This window comes from Nannospalax galili, unplaced genomic scaffold (assembly GCF_000622305.1).
Source record: "Nannospalax galili isolate Female #2095 unplaced genomic scaffold, S.galili_v1.0 scaffold241, whole genome shotgun sequence".
Taxonomy (NCBI): Eukaryota; Metazoa; Chordata; class Mammalia; order Rodentia; family Spalacidae; genus Nannospalax; species Nannospalax galili.
In genome coordinates, this window is record NW_008345602.1 from 111,161 (window position 1) to 133,463 (window position 22,303).

Consider the following 22,303-nt stretch of genomic DNA (forward strand, 5'->3'; position numbering starts at 1 on the left):
TCAAGGATCCAAGTGCAACCGATTATGACTAGTAATAGATACATACAAATTAGAGATACATGTGCCAACATGTGAAATTTGGAAAAATTTGGATTAAAAATGAAAAAAAAAAGTATTCCAATAACTCCCCTGAATTTAAAGCAGTTTGGGAGTGACGTCTTTTCATTTTTATTTTTTTTACATTTTTCATTTTCTTAGTGCATGTGTAATAATATTGAAAAAAAAAGAAAATGTACACATGCACATTTTCTTTTTTAATATTTTATTATTTTTATTTTATGTGTTATGTGTGTATTGCCTGTGTGCAGATAAGTGCACCCATGCCATGAAATGCCCGCGGAAGACAGAAGACGCTGTCAGAACCCCTGGAACTGGAGTTATGGACCATTGCTAGCTGCCACGTAGGTGCTAGGATGAGAACCCAGGTCTTCTGCAAGAACAACCAGTGTTCTTAACTGCTGAGCCATCTCTCCAGCCCCCAGAATACACATTTTCAAATGCAGATAAAATATGCTCCAGGTCTGTACACAGTTGGACACATTTAATGTCAATAAATTTATAAAGATTAAAACCATCCAAAGTTATCTTCTCTGACTACAACGTAATAAGTAAAAATAGTAATCAATATGAAAGAAAAAATTTAAATTTCACAAATATGTTGGAATTAAACACATGAGACAAATGAGAAGGACCACCTCTCTCTGAGGCACTGAGCAAGTATTAAGCACTCTTAAATAACTACTGATGTTAATGATAGGTTCTTACTGTAAACATTGTTTATTTCCTATAAAGATATTGGAGAATGGGGCAACTTGACCGTCTAATTGGCAGTTGTTAAGACTCTCACCCTGGCTACCTTGAGCAAAAGGACTGACAACAGCTGGACTACTATTACACCAACACTTGTCATTCTGAACATTCTATAGACTCCTTAAGAAAACTACACAACTGACTGCTCTTGAAGATGCAGTCTCAGTCAGGACTATTTCAAAAAGTTTGCATTGGACTTTTTACTATGATAATAATCCTTGGTGAACTCTACAGATTACCATGCAACCATTTCCAGCACTTCATGTGGTGGTCTAACAAAGGATTATTGTTACAGGTATTGGAGGGGCAATGCTGTGATTGGCAAAAACACAAACTTCTTTTACATATAGAGTTTGTTGTGACTGGGCAAACACTCTTCCTCTAGCTATATAAACCAAAGGCTCTTTGACTCACTTGTTGAGCTGGCTAAAAGATATTACCCTGTTCTGCTTCTCCTATATTTCAACATTAGGCCCAATAACAGAGTGGTCTTTTCTTGCTTACTTCCAGTAGCGTGGGTTGAGCTGGTAACACAAAGAACCATAGCAGCAAGAGGGGCAGCAACAGCAGGGATGGCAGAACAGAGGCATTGGCAACAGCTGAGCAGTGGGCAGGTTGCATTGCAAAAGCAGCAAGGGGTCAGATGCTTGACAGTTGAAGAAGAGGCAGAGGAAGTGTTCAAGAGAGCAGACAGGGCAAGGGAGACAACAGGAGTACATGGAGAGCCTAATGGAGAACCCAGAATAAAAGTCTGTAAAGAGACAGAGAAGACAGAACTGCAGGTCCACATCCCTTGGAGACTTCCAAAGAGCTGTCAAACCTTTAGGAGAAGGGTCTCAGATACCCCAGAGTCTAGAAGTTATAACACCAGCCATTGTCAAGGACTGGGGAATCCTAATGCTTAGGCCTGCCTGGAATATACAACTCCAGTTCCTGTGAAGGGCTAAGGAATACCAACTTCTAGGAGTACACAAGAGCTGTAACACTTGTAGAGCTAAGTATCCCTCTACCTGAGGCCTGCACAAGAGCTGAACACCAGACAGTGCAACCTGCTGCTGCTCCCACCTGCCTGCTGCCACCACTTGTTTCTGTCAAATGCCAAGGAATACAAAACTAGCTAAAGACTAGCACCTGAAGAGCTACTTCTCCCTGCCTACTCATGATTTCCATCTAGGTAGAACAAAAGTCCCCTAGCCACCTGATGGGTAACAAACCCACTGTGAGACCACCAGTGGTCAAAGAAGAAATCACAAGGAAAACTGGAAACATGATGAGACACACAGAAAGAGAAACACACTTTAAAACTTACAGGATGCAGAGAATACAGTAGATATGGGGGAAATTAAGGTTGTAAACACCTTTATTAAAAAATAATGAATGCTTAAAGTCAATAACCTAAATTTACATTCTAAGGAACTAGAACATGAAACCCAAGTCAATATGAAGAAGGAAATAATAGACTAGAGACAAAGGAAGGGAGGATATAAAAGTGCTAAGTCAAAAAAACCCAAAAAGTTGGTTCATGAAAAAAATTAATAAATTGACAAACCTTTAGTTGGACTGAATAAGGAAACAAAACAAGATTCACAATGCTACAATTAGAAGTTTATTTATTTATTAAAAACCATGGTAGCATCCTTATCACTGGTAACCGAAAGCCTGTTCCTAATGTCAGGAATGGCAAAGAGCCCATGTCCACTACCTTTAATCAATGCTGTAATACATATTCTAGCCAGAGCAATTAGGGAAGAAAAATAAAAGGTATTTGAGTTAGGAAAGAATAATTAAAACTACCCCAATTTTTAAAATTTTTTTGCATGTGTATAGTATATGAGTGCAAGTATATTTGTGTGTGGTTGCATGTGCATGGGTGGTAATGTCACATGTGAAGGCCAGGGATTGAAGTTGGGTGTCTTTCTCTCCTGCTCTCTATCTTATTTTTTTCTGTCTCAATGTTATTATTTCTACTGGCATTATACTTTGAAGCTAAAACATAATTGGATACAATGAAATAATATTTTGTAATTCAAAACAATAAGAGGAAACAGAACCCAAATAAAAATATCAATTTCTTTTTTCTATGCCTTCTACATGCTGAGCAAGCTTTCTCTCAGTAAGCCCAAATCTGCTGACTGTTGGAATCTGATCAGAAACCACAAAAGCATATTCTATACACTCTTTCTACAAGTTCTGCGGTGGAACTCAGTAACTTCCACTATTATACATTAGTCATACCGTATACCATATAATGGAATGTTGCATTAATTCAAACTTGGAAGGGGTGGCTGGGAGGGCTTGAGCATACCAACTCATAAAACAAAATCTCCAAAGAATCATTATATGTCTATCCATAGTTAAAAATCAGAACTCTCAGGATGGCAGAATTGCTTAGTTGGGGAAAGGCACTTGCCATCAGGACTAATGACCTAAATTCAATCCCCAGGACTCACATGGTAGGAGAGAGCTAAATCCCTAAAGTTGTCCACTAACCTCCACACACGTGCCTTGGCATTCACACATCACGCACACATACAAATAAACAAATGTAATTTTAAACATATTTTTAAAGATTTGTATAAAAAATCAGAACTCTTTTTGAAAAGCCCAAATTCAAAATCAAGTATCATTACATTGTGAGATTTCTTAGAATCCCAGCACTCCTGTAGCCATTGGCTTTCAATTCAGCTTTGTATCTTCTCCAACTCCAGGATAAAAGAGCAAAGCAATGCTTGAAGTACTCAAGTCATGCTCAGCATGCATCAACTCTTTGATTCGAGTTTTTAAAGTATTTATGCTTATAAAGCTCCTCTGCTTGTTTGGACTGACCTGTAAATGCCATTGTCGATTGTTAATCAGTGCCCCTCAAACCTTTGCCAATGGTCTTAATTTGAATAAACAAACTGAATAATAATAATCTTCCCCAATTAATTAGCTCTTATAAATGAATTCAGTAAAGTTGCAGTATACGATATCAATGTATAAAAATCATTTTTATCTCTATACATTAGTAATGGGCAATCCATAGAAGATAATAGGGAAACAATGCCCTCACAATAACATCCAAGTACACAAAATGCATATGAATAAATTTAAGAGATAAAAAAATCAAAACCATAAAACACTAGTATAAAAAATGAAACATGGTCTAAATAAAAAGACATTCTATGCTTATGGATTATATTGAAAGACTTAGTGTTGTTAAGATAGCAATGTTCCCCCATGGACCTATATGTGCAATGCAATAACTGCTAAAATCTCAGCTATCTTTTAGGTAGAAATGACAAGTGAATCATAAAATTCATAGGAAAATCAAAGGGACTAAAATTGCCAAAATAATCTTGTGAAAGAACAGTAAGGTTTAAAAATTCGTATTTTCTGTTTTAAAAACTTACTGTAGTCATTCCTATAAGGCTAAGAATATAGCTTCATGTGTAGCACTGGGCTAGCTGTGCAAGGCCCTGGGTTCTAACCCCAACACTTCAAATAATAAACAAATAAGGGGCTGGAAAGATGGCTTAATAGTTAAAAACACTGGCTGCTTTTTCAGAGGACCTAGGTTCAGTTCTCAGCACCCACACGGCAGCTAACAACTGTCCTTAGCCCCAGTTCCAGGGGATCTGACGCCTTCTTCTGGCCTCCATGAGCACTGCATGACATGGGTGCACTTACATACATGCAGGCAATATATTCATACACATAAAATAAAATAATAAAATATTTTTCAAAAATCCACTTAACTTACTACAACCCATAGTGATCCAAACAGTATGGCAATGGCATTAGGACCATGAATATTTAGCTACACTGCATTTCGACCAAGTAAAACAAGATTTTCTTTTGCTTAAAGCATTGTTTTCATATAGTACTTATAAATTTAAACTAAAAAATTCAACACTATAATAACTTTGTTATTATATAGTCTTTATATCCATAGTCTTTGTTTTTTGAGGCAGGGTCTCCCTATAGCCCAAGCTGGCCTGGAACTCACTATGTAGACCAGGCTGGTCTTGATCTCACAGAGATCCACCTGCCTCTGCCTCTTGAGAGCTGAAATTAAAGGCGTGTTGCCACGTGCCTGGCCTTAAATCTATATTTTTAGGTAGCTACATTATTAGTAGCTATCGTAGCTGGATGGGTCCCAAACAGAAAGGAAAGCAATCTGCTCTTCCTAAAATAAATTATAAGAAAAATGCCAATAGCCTATTAAACTTATTTTAACTTTGTGTCAAGTAAAAAAGAAAAAAGGGTTCATTAAAGCCAAAGACCAAAGGAAAAAAAGGCTTAATCCCTGAAAAAAACCTGCGCAATCTATTTTCATCCCTACAAGCTTCTTTTCGTCCTCACTGTTTCCTCTTTCCCAGTTTCCCGCCCTTCACTTAATGATGCTGTATTACTGAACTCGGTAAGAAATGGAAACTTTGGTTCTACACTTTATCATTTTTCATGGGCTTCTAAAATTAAAAATGCTATAAATACAATAGGACAATAGTCAAATTTCAGGTACTTACAATTTTTCACTTGTATCCTGTCTCTAATAGATAATGAATGATTATTGATACTAGGCAAGCTATATGAGCAATTTATTAGATCCTTAATACAGACCAAGGTAAACTGTCACTAAATAAAATTTTAAAGTTTCAGTTTAAATGTGTGTGTGTGTGTGTGTGTGTGTGTGTGTGTGTGTGCGCGTTTCTGGGAGTAAACCTAGAGCCCTGGAGCTCTACCACTGAGCTGCAGCCCTAGCCCTACCAAAAAGAAAAAAGTTAAACCATTTTTAAAGAGTCAGAAATAGTTATTTTGAAATTCTTACCATAATTTTCTTAGAGGGCTAGAGAGATCATTCAGTAAGTAAGAGTGCTTGTTTCATAAGCATGGGGACTTTTAGTTCAAATCCCCAGAACCCATGTAAAAAGCTAGAGGTAGTTAGGTGCTTGCCCAGGTTCAGTGAAAGGACCTATCTCAAGAGAGTAAGACAGAGAGCAATAGAGCAGGATACCCAATGTCCTCCTCTGGCCTACACACACACACACACACACACACACACACACACACACACTAATTGTCTTAGAGTGATTTGTTTCTTAGGATTTGTAACTTTTATAAAACTATATTCTATTTTTAAAAAAACCCTATATTCTACTGAGGCATTTCAAATATATTCAGAACTTTATTTAAAGCTGGGTGTGGTGGTATACATCTATAGTTCTGGTACTCAGCCTGGTCTACACACTGAGACCTTTTCTCACAAAAATATTTTACAATAGAATGAAAATTATGGGTGTACTCAGTACTTTCGTAAGACAGATTTACTACTGGAACTTTAAAAGAAAGCTAAGATAGTAGATATTCTGGAAAACTTCTAACTGGGTTCACTGGAGTTAGACATCATTTTTTAAAAGCAATGTATATGTTTACAAGTATCTAAAAATCTAAAAGAGTCACTCAAGGAGAACACATGATAGAGATAAGCTCAAAAGAAGAAAACTAGGGAGCTGGGGAGATGACTCACTGGGTAAGAACACTTGCTATACAAACATGAAGACCTGAGTTCAAATCCCTAGTACCCATGTAAATGCCACGTAGCACTTACCTATGACCTCGATGAGCGGGAAAGACAAGCAGATCTCAGGAATTTGCTAGCCTAGCCAAATCAGTGAGTTTCAAGTTAAGTGAGAGACCCTGTCTAAAGGGAATAAGGCAGAGTGACAGAGCAGAACACCCAGCGTCCTTCTCTGGTCTCTGTACATGCACAGGCATATGTATATATACCACACACACACACACACACACACACACACACACACACACACACTCTCTCTCTCTCTCTCTCTCTCTCTCTCTCTCTCTCTCTCTCTCTCTCAAAAAAAAGGGCTGGAGAGAGGGCTAATTTTTTAAAGGGCTTGTTGTTCAAGTGCAAGGACCAGGGTTTGAATCCCTAGAACTCACGTAATTGCCCAGTAGGTGTGACAGCCTGTCTACTGTAATTCCAGTGATTGGAGGGAAGAGACAGGGGTCACGAAAGAAAGCTAGCTGGCTAAACCAGTCTATCAGTAAGCAGTAGGTTCAACTCAGAGACCCTGTCTCAAAGAATAAGGTGGAGTGCAATCAAAGAAGACTCCCAGCATCAATAACCTTAGGCTTCCACATGCGTGCACACACCCACATGTGAACATGCAGCTGCAAACACACCTGCACCTACACATGTGCAAACATGTATAAGCACACATATGCAAAGCATACACATGCACTAAAAAACAAAACAAAACAAAACAAAACAAAACAAAAACAGCTGGGCATGGTGGTTGCATACCTTTAATCCCTGTTCTCAGGAGGCAGAGGTAGGTAGATCTCTGCAAAATCAAGGCTAACCTGGTCTACATAATGAGTTCCAGGCCAGCTGGGGCTACAGGAAGATGCTGGCTGTCTCAAAAGGCAAAAAAAAAAAAAGGCAAACTACTGTGATAGTAAGGATTTCATAAGAAATTACATAAGAAATTAACCTAAAGTATTTATCAACTAATATTAAGAAAATAGCCAGTATAAGTTGAGGATGAACAGCTAATACTACCTCTAAGTCACTTCAATTTATGAGACTCCCTATTTGAAATCATTTGCTTTAATTTATGAATTACACCTAAGATAATAAAAGGATATTTATATCAATGAATGCATACTGTTTAAAATTTTAAACTGTTCATCTTCGAACCATTTATCAGTGATCTTCACTACATTTTTCACATCTTATTTCAAAACTCATGGAAATTTTATATGAAAATTGAGATTTCCTCCAACTTTACACACAATGGCTACTATGACCTAAATTGATGAGCTAACTTCATCTACACTGATAAATAAGACAGGATCAATTAATGTTATAGCATTTTCTTGTTATTAGTAGACATTCAATTTACCTCTAGTGTTAAAATCATACTACTATTACTTAAAATAAAAGTAAAAAAATCAATTGATTTTTCTTTAAAAGAATATTTTTCAACCAAATACCATAATGGGTTGTTCAACAGTCTCAGTGGTTCCATAAAATGTGTCAGCTAGCTGCACAGGAAGAGCTCTGTGGTCCACAGTGTTGGATAGGCCACAAAAATATACTGTCTCAAGGTGCAAATGACTTCAAGATAAACCAAAGAAACAAGAAAAATGTGTATATGAGATTGAAAGAGAGTTTCAGAAGTAGAAAAAAAAATAATTGGCTAACCATAGTTGTAAAATATTTAATCAAGACTTTTCCCGAATACATATTCCAACACGCTGATATTCTACTTCCATGCTGTGCTCAGGGTGTAGTTTTAAGATTTCTCATAAAGCTAGCTGTGATAGGTCATATCTGTAATTCCAGAATTTGGGAGGCTGAGGCAGAAGGAGCACAGCAAGTCCAAGGCCAGCCTGGGTTACATAGTGAGTTCAAGGCCAGCTTGGGCTGCATAGCAAAGCCTGTCTCATGGAAAAAAAAAAAAAAAAAGATTAATTTATGAGATAGTCTATGACAAGATTCCTTAGTCACCAAATCCAGTCTCAGCAAACATTTACAGGCTTCAATCTGCTCTGACATCTAGTCTATCGTAAAGTTACTTTAAATTCTGCCCTATGTGTTATCAGTTTTATGCATGTGAAAACACAGTTGCTAGTCATAATAAATTACACACGTACATTGTATTAGAGTAATATCATTAAAATAATAGCCTACCAATAAGAAAACTGTTGATTTTTAATACTTACCACAAGCTTTAGAAGCAGCAACACAAATTTCTTCTGCAACATACTCTCCAGTTGGAAACTTCAGATAAACTCCTTCAGCTTTTCCAAGGGAGTGGTACAGATATACCTGAAGGACTGGATCTACTTGCTTCACAGAACTAGCATTTCCAGGAATATCTCCATTCTGATGTACAGGAGGTGTGGAAGTTGCTTCCATTTCTGTCATTGTAAGGCAAGCCATTCCCATGCAGAGTCTTTTTCAGAACACTGGCCTATTAGAAAAAGCAATAAAGTTACAAATAAAAGTGATACTGGTAAGATGCCGCTCAGCTATAAAGAAATCTCCACAGCAACAGCTCTGTCAAAGTGATTAAACACTGCACTACAATGCACAAAGCACAGTGCAAGATATAAGATTATAAGCTTCCAGCAGGCACTCATAAAACTCCACTTAAAAACGTAACAGTAAATATGATGTAAATGTGTAGTATTAACAAAAAAATGAAAACTAGGATAGACGGGGGACTATGGGAGGGTGCCAAAGGGGAAGGAGGTATAAAGATGATTTTCAATATGAAATACACAAAAATTCAATAAAAACTTAAAAAATTAATTATAGGCAACACAAGATTTCACATGGAGAAACATTACTTACCAAATGAATTGTTCTAACAATTGCTTTAGTGGTGGGGAATATAGTATTTCAAACTGGAATAATTTGATAAGCTTTATTTTTTTAAGTCAGATTTAAAACTAATTTGAAAGATTTATTTGGTTTAGATAGATGGAAAAGTTAGAATAGAGAGTGTGCCATATTGAAGAGTAAAAAGGCATTACATCTGACACTGTATCAGAAAAACTAAAATAAATAAAAATAACACCAAGCAAAACCTTAAAGTATTTACTATGCACCAAGCACTACTCCAAGTACTACAGACAGGTGGGAACAATAACTACTGAGTAAGAGAATTACAACCTGAAACGTAATTCTATACATAACTATAAGGACTTTGATTACTAGAGAAAATGTTCGAATTATTTTTTAGTTATGAAAATATATATGCCTTTGAAATGGTCAGTGTGTAAAATAAAATAAACCAAAAAAGCCAACTGGCAATTGTTGGAACAGACACAAAGCTACAAAGTTTCTGAAAATCATCGACTAGTAAATATGCAAAACGTTAAAAGAATTTTAATTTGTTCAAATTTATGTGATTTAAAAAATATTTCATGTAATTTGTTAATTACAAAAGGTCAATAAAATAGCAATAGCAGTTCACTAAGCAAATTTTATAACAATAATGTGCTTTTTTAAAAGAAAAAAAAAGCTCTCAAACAAATGTTGTATCTCAAAGAACAAGAAAAAAGGACTAATTAAGCCCAAAGTTAGCAGAGGGAATGAAATGAAATACATTTTAAAAACAATGGAAAATAAAATAGTGTTAAGAATTGGTTTTTGCCTAGATACAGTCAAAGCAAATTTTTAGTATTAAAGAGTAAATTTGCTAAATACATCACTTTGTGCCCAAACTGTTTTGGGATCCTTCTAACTTCTTTCTGGGCTCATTTCTTCCTGTTCAAATATATCTTTATGGTCCATGGGTATTTAAGCGGCGGTCTTTAAAAAATATTTTGCCCTCACTCTTAAATTTTATCTGCAGTTCTTTTCCCTACACAGTGCAGATATTGTTGCACTGTTTTCTTAAGTCTACTGATGCAATTATAAGGGCGGCTGCCATCTGAGGTGTCAAACCTTTCCATCTAGCAGGTTAACTTTTTTTGTTTAACAATTTCTTGGCAATGGTCTTGGTGTCCACTTATATTTAGTTATCTTTATCAAAATGTCCTGTATGCTTTTAATCTAAAGGTTCATGTCTCTTTTTTTTGTCTTTACCACTCCAGGCAATTCTCAGCAACCAGCCATTCAAAAGTTACCTTTCTATCACTCCCTCCCATTTCTCTTGGCAGAACTGTTTGTTAATTACAGGAGCCTCTCAAGCTTAGGGTCCTGCTTAGGGCACAAAAATAAGGACAATGGTTAGCATGTCAGGGCCACTGACAGTGAGGGGAAAAGAAAATGTTCAAAGGAGGCACAAGCAGCCATAGGGATGATCTGAATAGTGGATGACACAAGTACCTGCTTTATCAAAGTTTGTCAAGCTGTATACTTGGTGGTATGCTACAATTAGATTAAAGTTTTAAGACTTTTTAAAGCCAGGTGTGATGGTTCATGTGTATAATCCTAGCACACTTGGAGGCTGAGGTAGGAGGACCACCATGAGACTAAAGTCAACCTGGACTCTATAGTGAGTTCTGGGCCAGCCTGAGCTACAGAGTAAGACCTTGTCTCAAAAATAAAAAGTTTGCCTGAAGTAAATTCAAGTTTTAAATTTTAATTCTGTTGGCTATCTTTCTTGACAGTTGGTCTGCCAGCTCATTTTACCATTCCCTATCTCACCTTAATTCCCAAACACACACAGCTCCCTAACAAACTGTGATAAGCCTCATACAGACTATCTGTATAACAACATATAGAACCAGGTCTCACACCAGGTTAAAATTTCTGTGATGCAAATTCAGTCAGACAACAAGAGAGTCTTCGCTCCACTTCAGTGTTTAAAAACCTGTATCATCTCTTCTTCCTAAGCCTGCAACTTATCTAAAACTACAGCATCAGCAGCATTTGGCAGGAGGTTCCTCTCTCGGTGGCCCATTTGAAGGGAGGAAATGTTAGCAGTAAAAGTTAACTCTAGTCCATTTACACAAGTTCAAAACCCCTGATCTCTCTACAAGGAACACAGCAAGCCACAGACACTAACCACACTTGCTGTTTTCTATTTGTAGTCCAACACTATATTCAGCCTGACATTTTCCCCCTTTTTGTAGTACTAAGGATTAAACATAGGGCCTCACACATGCTAGGCAAATACCACTGAGCTATATTACCAATCTTTATTTAAAATATTTTTGAAATTCTAAGGCAGAATCTCACCAGGTTGCTGAGACTGGCCTTAAAGAAGCTTTGTAGCCCGAACAGGACTTAAACTTGTCCCAGACTCTTGAGTAGCTGGGATGACAGGCCTGCACCACTACTGTCTGAATTCAGCCTATGTATATATCTTGTTTTCACTTTTGAGATTTTAGTATGATCCAATTATGCATTTAAAACCAAAAGGATGTTGCATGTTGCCTTAAACATATAGGCATATATCCCTCAGAAGTTCACATGCACTCAGTAAATGTGTGCTACATTAAAACAAATTCAGTCTTTTAGAAAATGTACTTATGTTTTGCTACAGGAGAGAATAAAACACATAAATGACTTTAATTGGGTGTTTTTCTATGAATGGATCACACACACATGCATGCACACACATACACACACACAAAGATTACGGTGATTCCGCTGCAGGGGTCTTTTTGAGACAGGGTCTCCCTGTAGTCCCAGTTGGCCTAGAACTCACTCTGTAGACCAGACTGGCCTCGAACTCACAGAGATCTGTCTGCCTCTGCCTCCCAAGGGCTGGGATTAAAGGTGTGTGCCACCATGCCCAGTAGTGCCAGTGGTTTTACTAAGACTGCTTTTATGGCCTCTGCACACATCTCAACACAGTGAAAACAATATTTAACATTCAAGTATTATTACGAAGATGGCTTTAACTCCTCTGAATGGGTTTTGAGGATCTGGCTAAGATCATGACCATAGAACTGCTCAATTCTTCTAACTGCAGCTTTACAGAAACTCATAAATACACATACACTAGCAGACATCTTGGACCTGTTTCCAAAGTCAAAATGAAGCAAAAAAAAAAAACCTCCAGACAATCCAAATTATCAAGAAAATGAGTAAATACTTTGGCATATTCACACTATCGAACATATATTTCTCATCTGTTAAACTATAACTTGTATACAATATGGATAAATCTTGAAATATAATAGTAAGTTGTACAAAAGCTATAAAATAACCATTTTAAATTAATTAAACAAAACAGGACAGTACATCAAGGCATGCACACATGTATTAAACCCAAAGAACATAAAAGGAAAAGTTGGGAAGACATAGGAGTGTAAGTTACTGACGGCTAATGCTCTACTTCCCAAGATGGTGGCAGCTTATGAGTATATAATGTATTACTTTTAGAACTTATGTCTAAGCTATGTCTATTCTATTCTTATAGGATTCCCCCCATTACATACAATGAAATGTACAATGTACTCATAGTCTGGACCATGCACACATGTGACCTCAAACTCTCAAGAAATTACCATCACTCCAGAAAGTTCTTATGCTCCTTCATCAATCCCTGCTCCCACCACCTCAGCAGCTATTACTGTTCTTTCTTTTTCATTACATTTTTTTAAATGTGTGCGTTTTGTCTCCATGTAAGAGTATCACATACATGTAGTGCCCATGGAGGCCATACACAGCTGTCAGATTCCTTGGAACTGGAGTTATGTATGGTTGCTAACGGCCATGTGGGTACTAGGAACAGAACCCAGGTCCTCTGCAAGAGCAGCCAGTATGCTTAACCACTGAGCCATCTCTCCAGCCCTGTTCTAATTTTTATAGGCTAGATTACTCTTGCTCACAAACAGCTCTCTCAATGAGTTTCGTTCTAAAGAGGAGTGAAAAATAGGGCAGTAAGTTGATGAGACTGTGGAGTCAGGTAATGAGGGAGGTGGCATGCTCAAATTGTAGCTTGTCAAATTCAGCCAGTTGGCTGTTTTTGTAAATTAAGCTTTACTGGAACACAGTACTATGCCATTTATTTATGTACTATGACTGCTTTTGCATTACAAAGGCAGTTGTAGAGTTGCACAAGGGACTCTAAAAACTATCTGGTTCTTCATGGAAAATCTCGACCAAACTTAATTTAAATCAGCACGTTTCACAATTCGGCTCCTAGATCACATCATCAGTATCACCTGGGAACTTGTAAGGATGTAAATATACAGGTCCTGCTCAAGACCTACTGGAGCAAACTCTGGAGACAGAAGTCAACAACTTATGTTTCCGCAAGTCTTATATATAATTCTAATAAGAACCACTGGATTAAGGAATAGTTCTGAGTAGCCACGGACAGATGAGCACCCACATGAGGTTTGTCTCCAGAAACTTAAGAGTCTTGGGGATCTAACAGAGGCCTAACAAAGCCTCAAGGAGACTGTCAGTGAAGACTTAACCTAAAGTGACAAAAATGCTATTTAAAGTTATAGAAAAGGAGATTCTTCCTACCTTATACTGGAAAGTTTGTCAAAACTCTGACCTACAGTAATACAGAAAATAAATTACAAAAGTAAAGAGATTCAACACAGAATACTGAAGGAGTCTGGCTTCTAGCTGCCTTTATAAAAGATGAACTACAAAATGAACTCTCTCTTTTCTGTGAAATTTCAGGGGAATGTAGAGGGCTCAGAACTGTCTTTCTAGCCAACAAAGTGTTCTCAAAGTCAGAAAGGGCCTTAGGGCAAAGATCAAATCTAGAACAGGACTGTCAGATCACCTAAGGATGTTGTTCCATGCAGCCTCATGGGAAGCCTAACTAGGAAAGAGCTCCTCAAGGGATGTGTGGGTTTGCCTTTGCCTAACGTAGTAAATCAGGAACTGTTACAGGGAAGTTTGTAAAGTTTTTGAAAGAGGTGTATTAGTTTTAAAGAAACAGTTACTACAGTAGTCCCCACTTATTCTTGGTTTCTCTGTGATTTCAGTTACTTATCATTAACCCTGATCCCAAAATACTGAATAGAAAATCCTAGAAATAAAAGAAAAACCAAACACATTTATATAATTTGTATTACATTACATTGTTATAATTATTCTCTTACTAGTTATTGTTAATCATTTACTGTATCTAATCTATAAATTAGACTTTATATTAAGTACGTATGTACAGGATAAAATCCAGTATATGTAGTGTTAAGTGCCATCTGTGGTTTTAACATCAACTGGGAGTCTTTTTTCTAAGTACTTTTTATGTGTATTAATAAAAACAAAGAGGAACATGGGAAACACATAGTATAGTTCACTGCAATTCTGAAAGCCCTCTGGTCACATGGTTCCTTGATTAGGGTTCAGTCCTGCTTCCTCAAAGTTGTCAGTGGGCCATGACTTCTTCTTTTGGTCTTTGTTTTTACTGTTTAAATCATTCCCTTTTGACTACCCTAAGAAGTGCTTTGAATTTGTAACAGAAATCTTTCTTGTCTTGATTCTTGCCTGTAGTGGTTCAGGGCCCAAAGGTGTGTGTCTCTCTGTCTGTCTCCCTCCCTCCCTCCCTCTCTCTCTTTCTCTCTTTTTATATGTACAACAGTGTCCCCTTCTCTGTAGAGGATATATTCTAGGACACCCCCCCCACGGGGACTGGGGACATGGCTCAGTGGTTAAGAGCATTTGCTGTTCGTCCAGAGGACCCAAGTTTCATTCCCAGCTCCCAGATGATGGCTAAAATCTGTCTATAGCTCCAGTTGTCCACAGAGGCCAGAAGAGGGCATTAAATCCCCTGCAGCCAGTGCTCTTAACCACTGAGCCATCTCTCCAGCCCTCTTCATTATTTTAAAAAGGAGTATCTACTGAAATTTACATATACCACTTAATTTTTATATGTTAAGCATGTGGAGAATATAAATACTGTCTCTTCACAGGTCTTCAAGAGGAATCATGTCCAAGAAACCACTGTACTTGACCCAATTTAGATGATGACATATGGATGGTTTCTGAGCTACAATACCACACAGTATGAGATGCTGTAACACAGATGAATGAGACACACTGTGCGAAACAAAACAAAAAACAACTTCAGGCTATCAAGATGGCTTAGTAGGCAAAGGCTCTTGCTGTCAACCTGGGGACTTGAGTTCTAGTCCTAGAATATACATGATGGAAGGTAAAAACGGACTCTTCCAAGTTTGCACATACACACATGCAGAATAAATAAATGTAATTTAAAATGTTTCATCCTTATAACAACCTAAAATTCTCATCACTAGTCCCAGTGATGGGAACTGGACAGAAGTTTCCAATAATTATTCAAGTGTCATATTCAAAAGTTTTGTTAAACTAATGAGAACAAAATATCAACAATGGTTATTTCTGCAAAGGAAAACTATAAGCATTTTTTTTCCTACTGCTTTTCTAGACTTTGTATCAGGAAAATCACCATATATATTTTAAGATATTTTCAGTTCTAATATTTCTCATGTGTTGGCAATAATCAACATGTTGCTCACCCCCTCCTTTACCTACCCTCAACTTACCCTTCTCCCACTAACCACAACTTCTGTCTTCTTCAACAATAGCTCTACCTTTACCCTTCTCAGTTACAGGCAATCCTCAATACTCTGCCTCAGGTGCACATTCTTCTGTGTACCACAGTACTAGCCTTGACTTCCCTATCAAGCTCTAGTCCTATGTCTGCCTGGCTGGCTATTTCCACTTGCCTATCACTCTGTCTCTTTCAACACAACCTATCCAAAACATGGGACAACTGCCTATGTCCCCCCTGCTGACTACTGCATATCTATTTTTCTCAGTTCTACCATCACTTGACTTTCCACTCATACTATTCCTAACTCTGGTCCCACTTTAATTTTCCTAAAAGAAACTACTTTAGAAAGGCCTTCTCTTTGGGCTGGAGATGGCGCAATGGAGCAGTACATGCTCCTAAAAGAGGACCTGAGTTCAGCTCCTCACATACACATTGGGTGGCTCCAAGGGATCTGACATCCTCTTCTGGACGCCAAGGCACTTATGTGTATATACTCACACACAGACACACATATACACTCTTTGCTAGAGCCTTCTCTGTTCACCTCTATCCTTAAGTGGTCTCAAATTTTATTATTCATCATATAACTTCAATTATAATCTAAGTCTTCAGGGAAAAGAACCTATTTTATATTTTTCTGTATTTCTTTTGAGTATAGCAAAACATCTTTCCTGTTTCAGACATTAATAAATGTTTGTGACTAAAGTCCTTTTAAACTACATAATCAAGTCTGGCATGGTGGTGTATACCTTTAATTCCAGCCCTTAGAGGCAGAGGCAGGTGGATCTCTGTGAGATTGAGGCCAGTTTGATCTACCTAATAAGTTCCAGGCAGACCGGGACCAAGACCCTATCCAAAAAAGGAAAAAAACCACAATCAATACCCATGGTGCATGCCCCCCCAAATAAATAAACAATAAACTTTTCAGTGGGAAAAGTTTCATAAATGAGAGGGAATTTCCACTGTAAGTATTTACAGTCATTATGTCATGGCAATAAATAATTATAATGATAACATTTAAGGAGATTTTAATGTGCTGAGTTCGAGGGTTTTTCTCCTTTGGAAAGAGTACAACATTTCCAGATGAGGAGCCTGAGACACTGCTCAAGTGTTCCGTACCTAAGGACAGTGAAACAGGATACAGAACTAGACTCAGTAGAATAAAGTGGAGGACATGAGTGAAAATTAAGGGACAGACTGAGCATAAGTTGTTGTTATAAAGTGTGGAAATGAGTTTTCAAGTCTACAGCAGAAATGCTTATTGCAGATACTTAGACAAAAGATTGAGCAGAATAGAGAACAATACAGTAATGAGAAGCTAGGAAAAGAAACCTCATTGTAGAAACTAAGCCAGTAGGGGCTAGAGAGATGGTTCAGTGGTTAAGAGCACATACTGCTCTTATGGAGGACCTGGGTTCTGTTCCCAGTGCCCATATCAGGTAGCTCACAATTGCCCAGAATGCTAGCTCCATGGGATCCAACCCCTCTGGCCTCCACAGACAACCTGCATTCATGTGTCCATACCCACACATATGCACATAATTCAAAATAATTTTAAAAATAATTTTAAGTAAGTCATTAAAGACATTGGGGTAAAGGAGATGCCACAATAAGAAGTTTTATTGATACTTCTACTGAGGATGACTAGAAGGAAGAGATATAAGACTGAAAAATGGCTAAGACTTTAAATATTCTAGGCTTAAAAAAATGGGTTTGGGGTTTCAAGTGGTAAAGGGGAGAAATCAGAGACAAGAGAGAAAAGAAATACACGTGTTTGAATAGGTTAATATAAAAGGTAAATGAAAGAGGTAGTTTAAAGATGATGTGTAATTTAGAGCCTACCTAATCAGGAGGGAGGGGGAGGGAATGAGGGCCTGTGCTATTTCAGTTGCTGTGACAAAATACACAATCAACTTAAAAGGAAGAAAGGCTTATTTTGATTGATGGTGTTTGAGGTTTCAGTCCAGAGTTGCCTGGGGCCTATGATGGAATGTTACTTCATGACAGGAGCACATGATAGAAGCCTGGTTGCTTCATGGCAGCCATGAAGCCAAAAGAATAGCCGGCCTCTCAATATATCCATCAAGAGCATGCTAATAACCTAACTTACTTTCACTTATGTTCTATGACATCCCCTTATGCCAGGCCTGATAGCAAAGGTTTTATTTAACACATAAGCCTTTAAGGGACATTCAAGATTCAAATTAGAGCAGGCATAAAAAGCAATAGCTTTCATTTGTAACATACTGAGCTTAAGAAGATAATAAAAAACAGTGGTGAGAGAACCATACTGAATAAAACAGCTAGAGGAGCAAATACACAATAGGATTAGTTTTAAAATCAAAGAAATGAGCAGAAAATCATACAGACATTAGTAGAAGAGCTACAGTAAGGCATTATCAACTGCTACTAGCTTTTTATCAATAAAGTTATCAGAAAAGTCAACTGAAACCTAATGCAGATGTTCCCAAATTATTTTCATTCAGGGAGTCCTTAAGGGTAGTCATTTCTTCATGTTCTTCATGATGTCTTATACCAAAGAAACACTGAAGTTAAGTTCAAACAACTTAAGTATTAATCTTCTTGGAGTTTATTTAGTGTCTACAGGGGGTACTGTACAATTCCTCAAATCTTGGAATCAAACTATCATTTCCTGATCCATACTAACTTTCATATGGTAAATAGCTGCTTTTTAGCAGACTAGCCTCTGAAGATAGAGCTTTACAAAGGACGTGACATTGCCGAAAGGGATGGAGCGACCTAAATTTGAAATTCTGAACTACCTCAAGCTAATTCAAGCTTGAGTTCCTGCTCCTCTAAGCACCTTGACACATAGTTTGGGAAAGAACTAAATGAAGGAGCCTAAAAAGGAAAACAATGTAATGGAGGAGGAGCAAAGGAAAATTCTTTGCAGTGAACCACAAGAGGGCAGTACAATAGTTGACAAGGGCAGCACAATGGGGCTCAGAGCCATCAGGAGTCAAAGCCTTGGGAAGACAAAGGCTGCAAGATCCCTAGGTCAGGTCAAGATGCACTTGTTCTTTTTCCCCTTACACTAATGAGGAAGTCTCACTGGCAGATCATCTGAAGCACAGTCTTTCTACTTTCCTCTGAGTCCCCTTTGCCTGCCCAGCTATGAGAGTGATACTAAGACTTTCCTAAAAGCATTTACTACTTTGCATGCGTCTTATTCAATCTTCACACAATCTTCTAAGAAAGCAAGTTGTAAGTAATCAGCTGTTACGTGGAAAGAACACTATATTCCAACCCAGATCTACAAATTCAGATCTAATTCCAAAACCAAAAGGTCTTTCCTATTTTGGCTTGAAAAGACTCCTATCTTTCAAGAATAACCAGGTGAAGCAGAACAAAGAACGATGTTTGCTTCCCAGTCTCCAGATACCTGTCCCAAATCATGACAGAAAAGACTGGAAGAAACAAACTCATTCTTAACGGCTCCCTAAATCTTGCTATAAAGTCTAAATACAGGATGTTCAGTAAGGGCAAAAATAAATATTATGTGCTTATGTAGCCAGCATATACTGCAGCACTCGACAGGTAAATGCTATCACATGTAGCAGTACTGGGAAATACTATTTTAAGTGCTAAACACAGAGTTTGCAGATTATATTACACTCAAATTCACACACAAGGAAAGGATTCCACACTTGAAGTGGTAAACAGGTGAGAGAGATGGAGAAAGAGGGCCCCAAAATCAATTACTCATTTTCAAGTCTGCTGGGTATTATATCAGAATATTTGCAGGAGCCCAACAACTCACTTGTACAAACCTATTATGAAACCAAAAGCAATCGTCATCTCCCTTATTCCCACTTCTGTTTTCCTTCTCCACATTTCTCCTCCCCTCTATGACACACTCAGCTCCTTTCATTCAGAGAAAAGGAGTTCCCCCCCTCCCCACAGGTTAATAACCACCGGAAAGCAAACTGGGTAAATTCAACCGTCATAGCAAGCTTAGGTAAATCCAGGAAGCATTCAATGTGGCAACAGAAACCCCAGCAAAAACAACGAACGTGATCTCTCACTAGGTATTTCTTATTACTTGAAAATGTCCCCCTTTGAAAGAATAAGAATCTCTGGCTGCCTAGAGAGAAAGGGATGATTCATTTTTCTCTGCAAGTCACCAAGGAACCAAAACCAACAAGGAACGTTTCTTAAAGGATCCAAGAGCAACCATAAGTACCCCGAAACTACTCTCCCTGTACACCAACAGTAAAAGTTCAAAACTGCCATTTTCAGAGGAAGCAAGTCAGCCGCTCTTGTCCAAGCATCCAAACTCCCTGCGCCGGCACTGGCTCGCAACTGCAGACACCCTCGCCTAGAACGCGGCAATCAAACAGCACCAGGACAGCATACCTACAGTCGCGGGAGGGGAAAGAAGGGCCTCTTCTGCAAAAGAGAAACAGTTCACATCTTGTTCCTGTTGCCTGCTTCTGCAACCTAAAAACAGAAGAGGCAGTTAGTACCCCACACGCCAGGACAAATAGATGCTCTTTTCTAGGCTGTTTAAATGTCTAGGAAAATTTCAAGGATAAATAGGGGACTTGGGGTTCTAAAACACCCATGGACATATAGATTATATATACATTGTATTTACGTATTATGTATGCATGCATGCATGTATGTATGTATGTATGTATGTATGTATATGTGTGCATCAACTGCAAACCCCTCCGTGCTGGAATATCTCAAAAGGGAAGGTCTTCTGGCTGAGAAGTTAGCTGTCCCTAGCAGGAGGTGCAGTAGGTGGGAAGGGGGCGGAGGGAGAAGCGCTGTCTCCTGGCCCCGCAGCAGTCAGGCAGCTACAGCACCCACCGGTGACACCGGCCCCTCCGCGCTCCGGGGCTGCTCCGGGCGACGCGGCGGGCGGGCGGAGGTCTAGGGAGCCCCCGTGTTGGGAGGGCCGATCGGCCGCCAGGCTGGGCCCCCGCTCGCACTCACATCCCTCGGCGGCCGACCAGGCGGCGAGCCGCCGCAGCCCTCGCCCCGACGGGCACCTCACGAGCCGGGCGGAGGCCGAGACGCCGAGAGCGCGAGCTCCCCCGAGAGCCGCCTGTCAGCGCCGCGGGAGGCCGTCGGCGGCTGCTGCTGCCCCCTCCCGCTCTTCCTCCGCTTCCTGCAGCCCAAGCCACTCCCACTGCGCGCGGCCGGGACGCCCGTCCCCGCTGCCGCCGCTACCTCCCACGGCCGCACGCTCGCCTCAGCGCCGTCCGCGACGCCGGCTCGGGCGGCCCATCCGCGCAACGCTCGGCCGCGGCGTGGGCCTGAGGCAGGCGGCCTGGCGCTGCGGACCCGGGCGCTAGCGAGCGGGGCGGGGACGGCAGCCGGCGCGCCCTACTGCGCCTGCGTGGCCAGCGGGACCGCTCCTCCCGGCGCACGGCGGGAGAGGCGGGGCGCTCGGGGCCTCGGGGTCTGGGAAGCGGCGGCGCGCGTGGAGATTCCCGGGGCAGCCCCTGGGCGTGAGCGCGCAGGGAGGAGGAGCGGGCCGGGCCGGGCGGCGGGTCTTCGGAGGTGGGAGTGCTTGTGGCCTCCGCCCGCTGGGAGGCGGCTGGGAATGAGTCAGCCGGGCGGGAAGGCCCCGGTGGAGGCGTCTGACTGCGGAGACTTTCCTCTCAGCGCTCGCTGCGCCCTTTCTGCTTTCGCTTCCAGGTTCCTGGCTGGGCGCGCGGCCAAGAAGTGCCACGGTGGACGGGCATTGCGAGCCCAGCGCCTGATCTAGTCAGCCACCACCCAGGAGACGGGGAGAGGGTGGCATGGGACGAAACAACTTCCAGGGGCCCAAAGATCCTGGCTCATTCATTCAAACATGTACTGACCGCCTGCTACGACCAGGCTGCAGGGCCCAAGGAGATTATAGTCTTCTGGAAGCTACAAAATATGCTTTAAATCCTCAGTGTGCTGGGTGTGTAACTGCTAGTCTAGTAGTAGTAGTAGTAATAGTGGTGGTGGTGGTGGTATTAGTGGTAAAATGGGGCGTTATTTGGGGATGGTCAGGAAAGACCTAGAGTAAGTGACATAAGAGTAGAAATAGTAAGGATGAGAATGAGCCCTTCCTGGGGTCCTAGGACTATTTAGGAAGAGTTTCAAGCAAGGGTCTAAAAGTGACAAACACGGAGAAGGAAAGTGTTTGGCATGTTCAAAGGCCAGGAAAGGTCAACCTATGGCCCGAGGACAGCAAGAGAGAAGGGGCCAGGATGTAGCATAGGACCATTCTTCATCTACCCGAATGTAGTGATGCATTTTTATAGTGTCCATTTCCCGTTACATAAATGATACTGTTCCTCAGACCTCTAGGATTTAAGGGTTTCTTTAAACATCACCAAAGCACAAAGATAAGGTGGACAGGGAAAAATAGATGATTATCAATAAGCCTGTAGGATTAAGTCATCTATCAACCCACACAGAAAAATGAAGCAACTTGTCATCATTTAGTGTGAAAACAGCTCTTACTATGATTTTGAGCCAGTGGTACCCTGAAATGTTGAGCTCTTTTA

The 22,303-nt window shown here is 39.9% G+C and overlaps 1 protein-coding gene across 3 annotated transcripts in view; it reads right to left on the minus strand.

Moving 5' to 3' along the window:
* Jak2 (Janus kinase 2) overlaps positions 1–21,170 on the minus strand; it is a 109,790-nt gene extending 88,620 nt beyond the window's left edge. Inside the window, exons 1-3 of one of the 3 annotated variants that reach the window (XM_029567631.1) lie at positions 20,625–21,170; positions 20,166–20,249; positions 8,545–8,795 (exon numbers count right to left, since the gene is read on the minus strand). In XM_029567631.1, coding sequence (XP_029423491.1) covers positions 8,545–8,770 — 226 coding nt within the window. In that variant the 5' untranslated portion in view covers positions 8,771–8,795; positions 20,166–20,249; positions 20,625–21,170. Of the gene's footprint in view, positions 1–8,544; positions 8,796–20,165; positions 20,250–20,624 lie in introns of those variants that run through there. The other 2 variants (XM_008841657.3, XM_029567632.1) reach the window with 2 other exon arrangements.
* Positions 21,171–22,303: the final 1,133 nt, after the last annotated feature.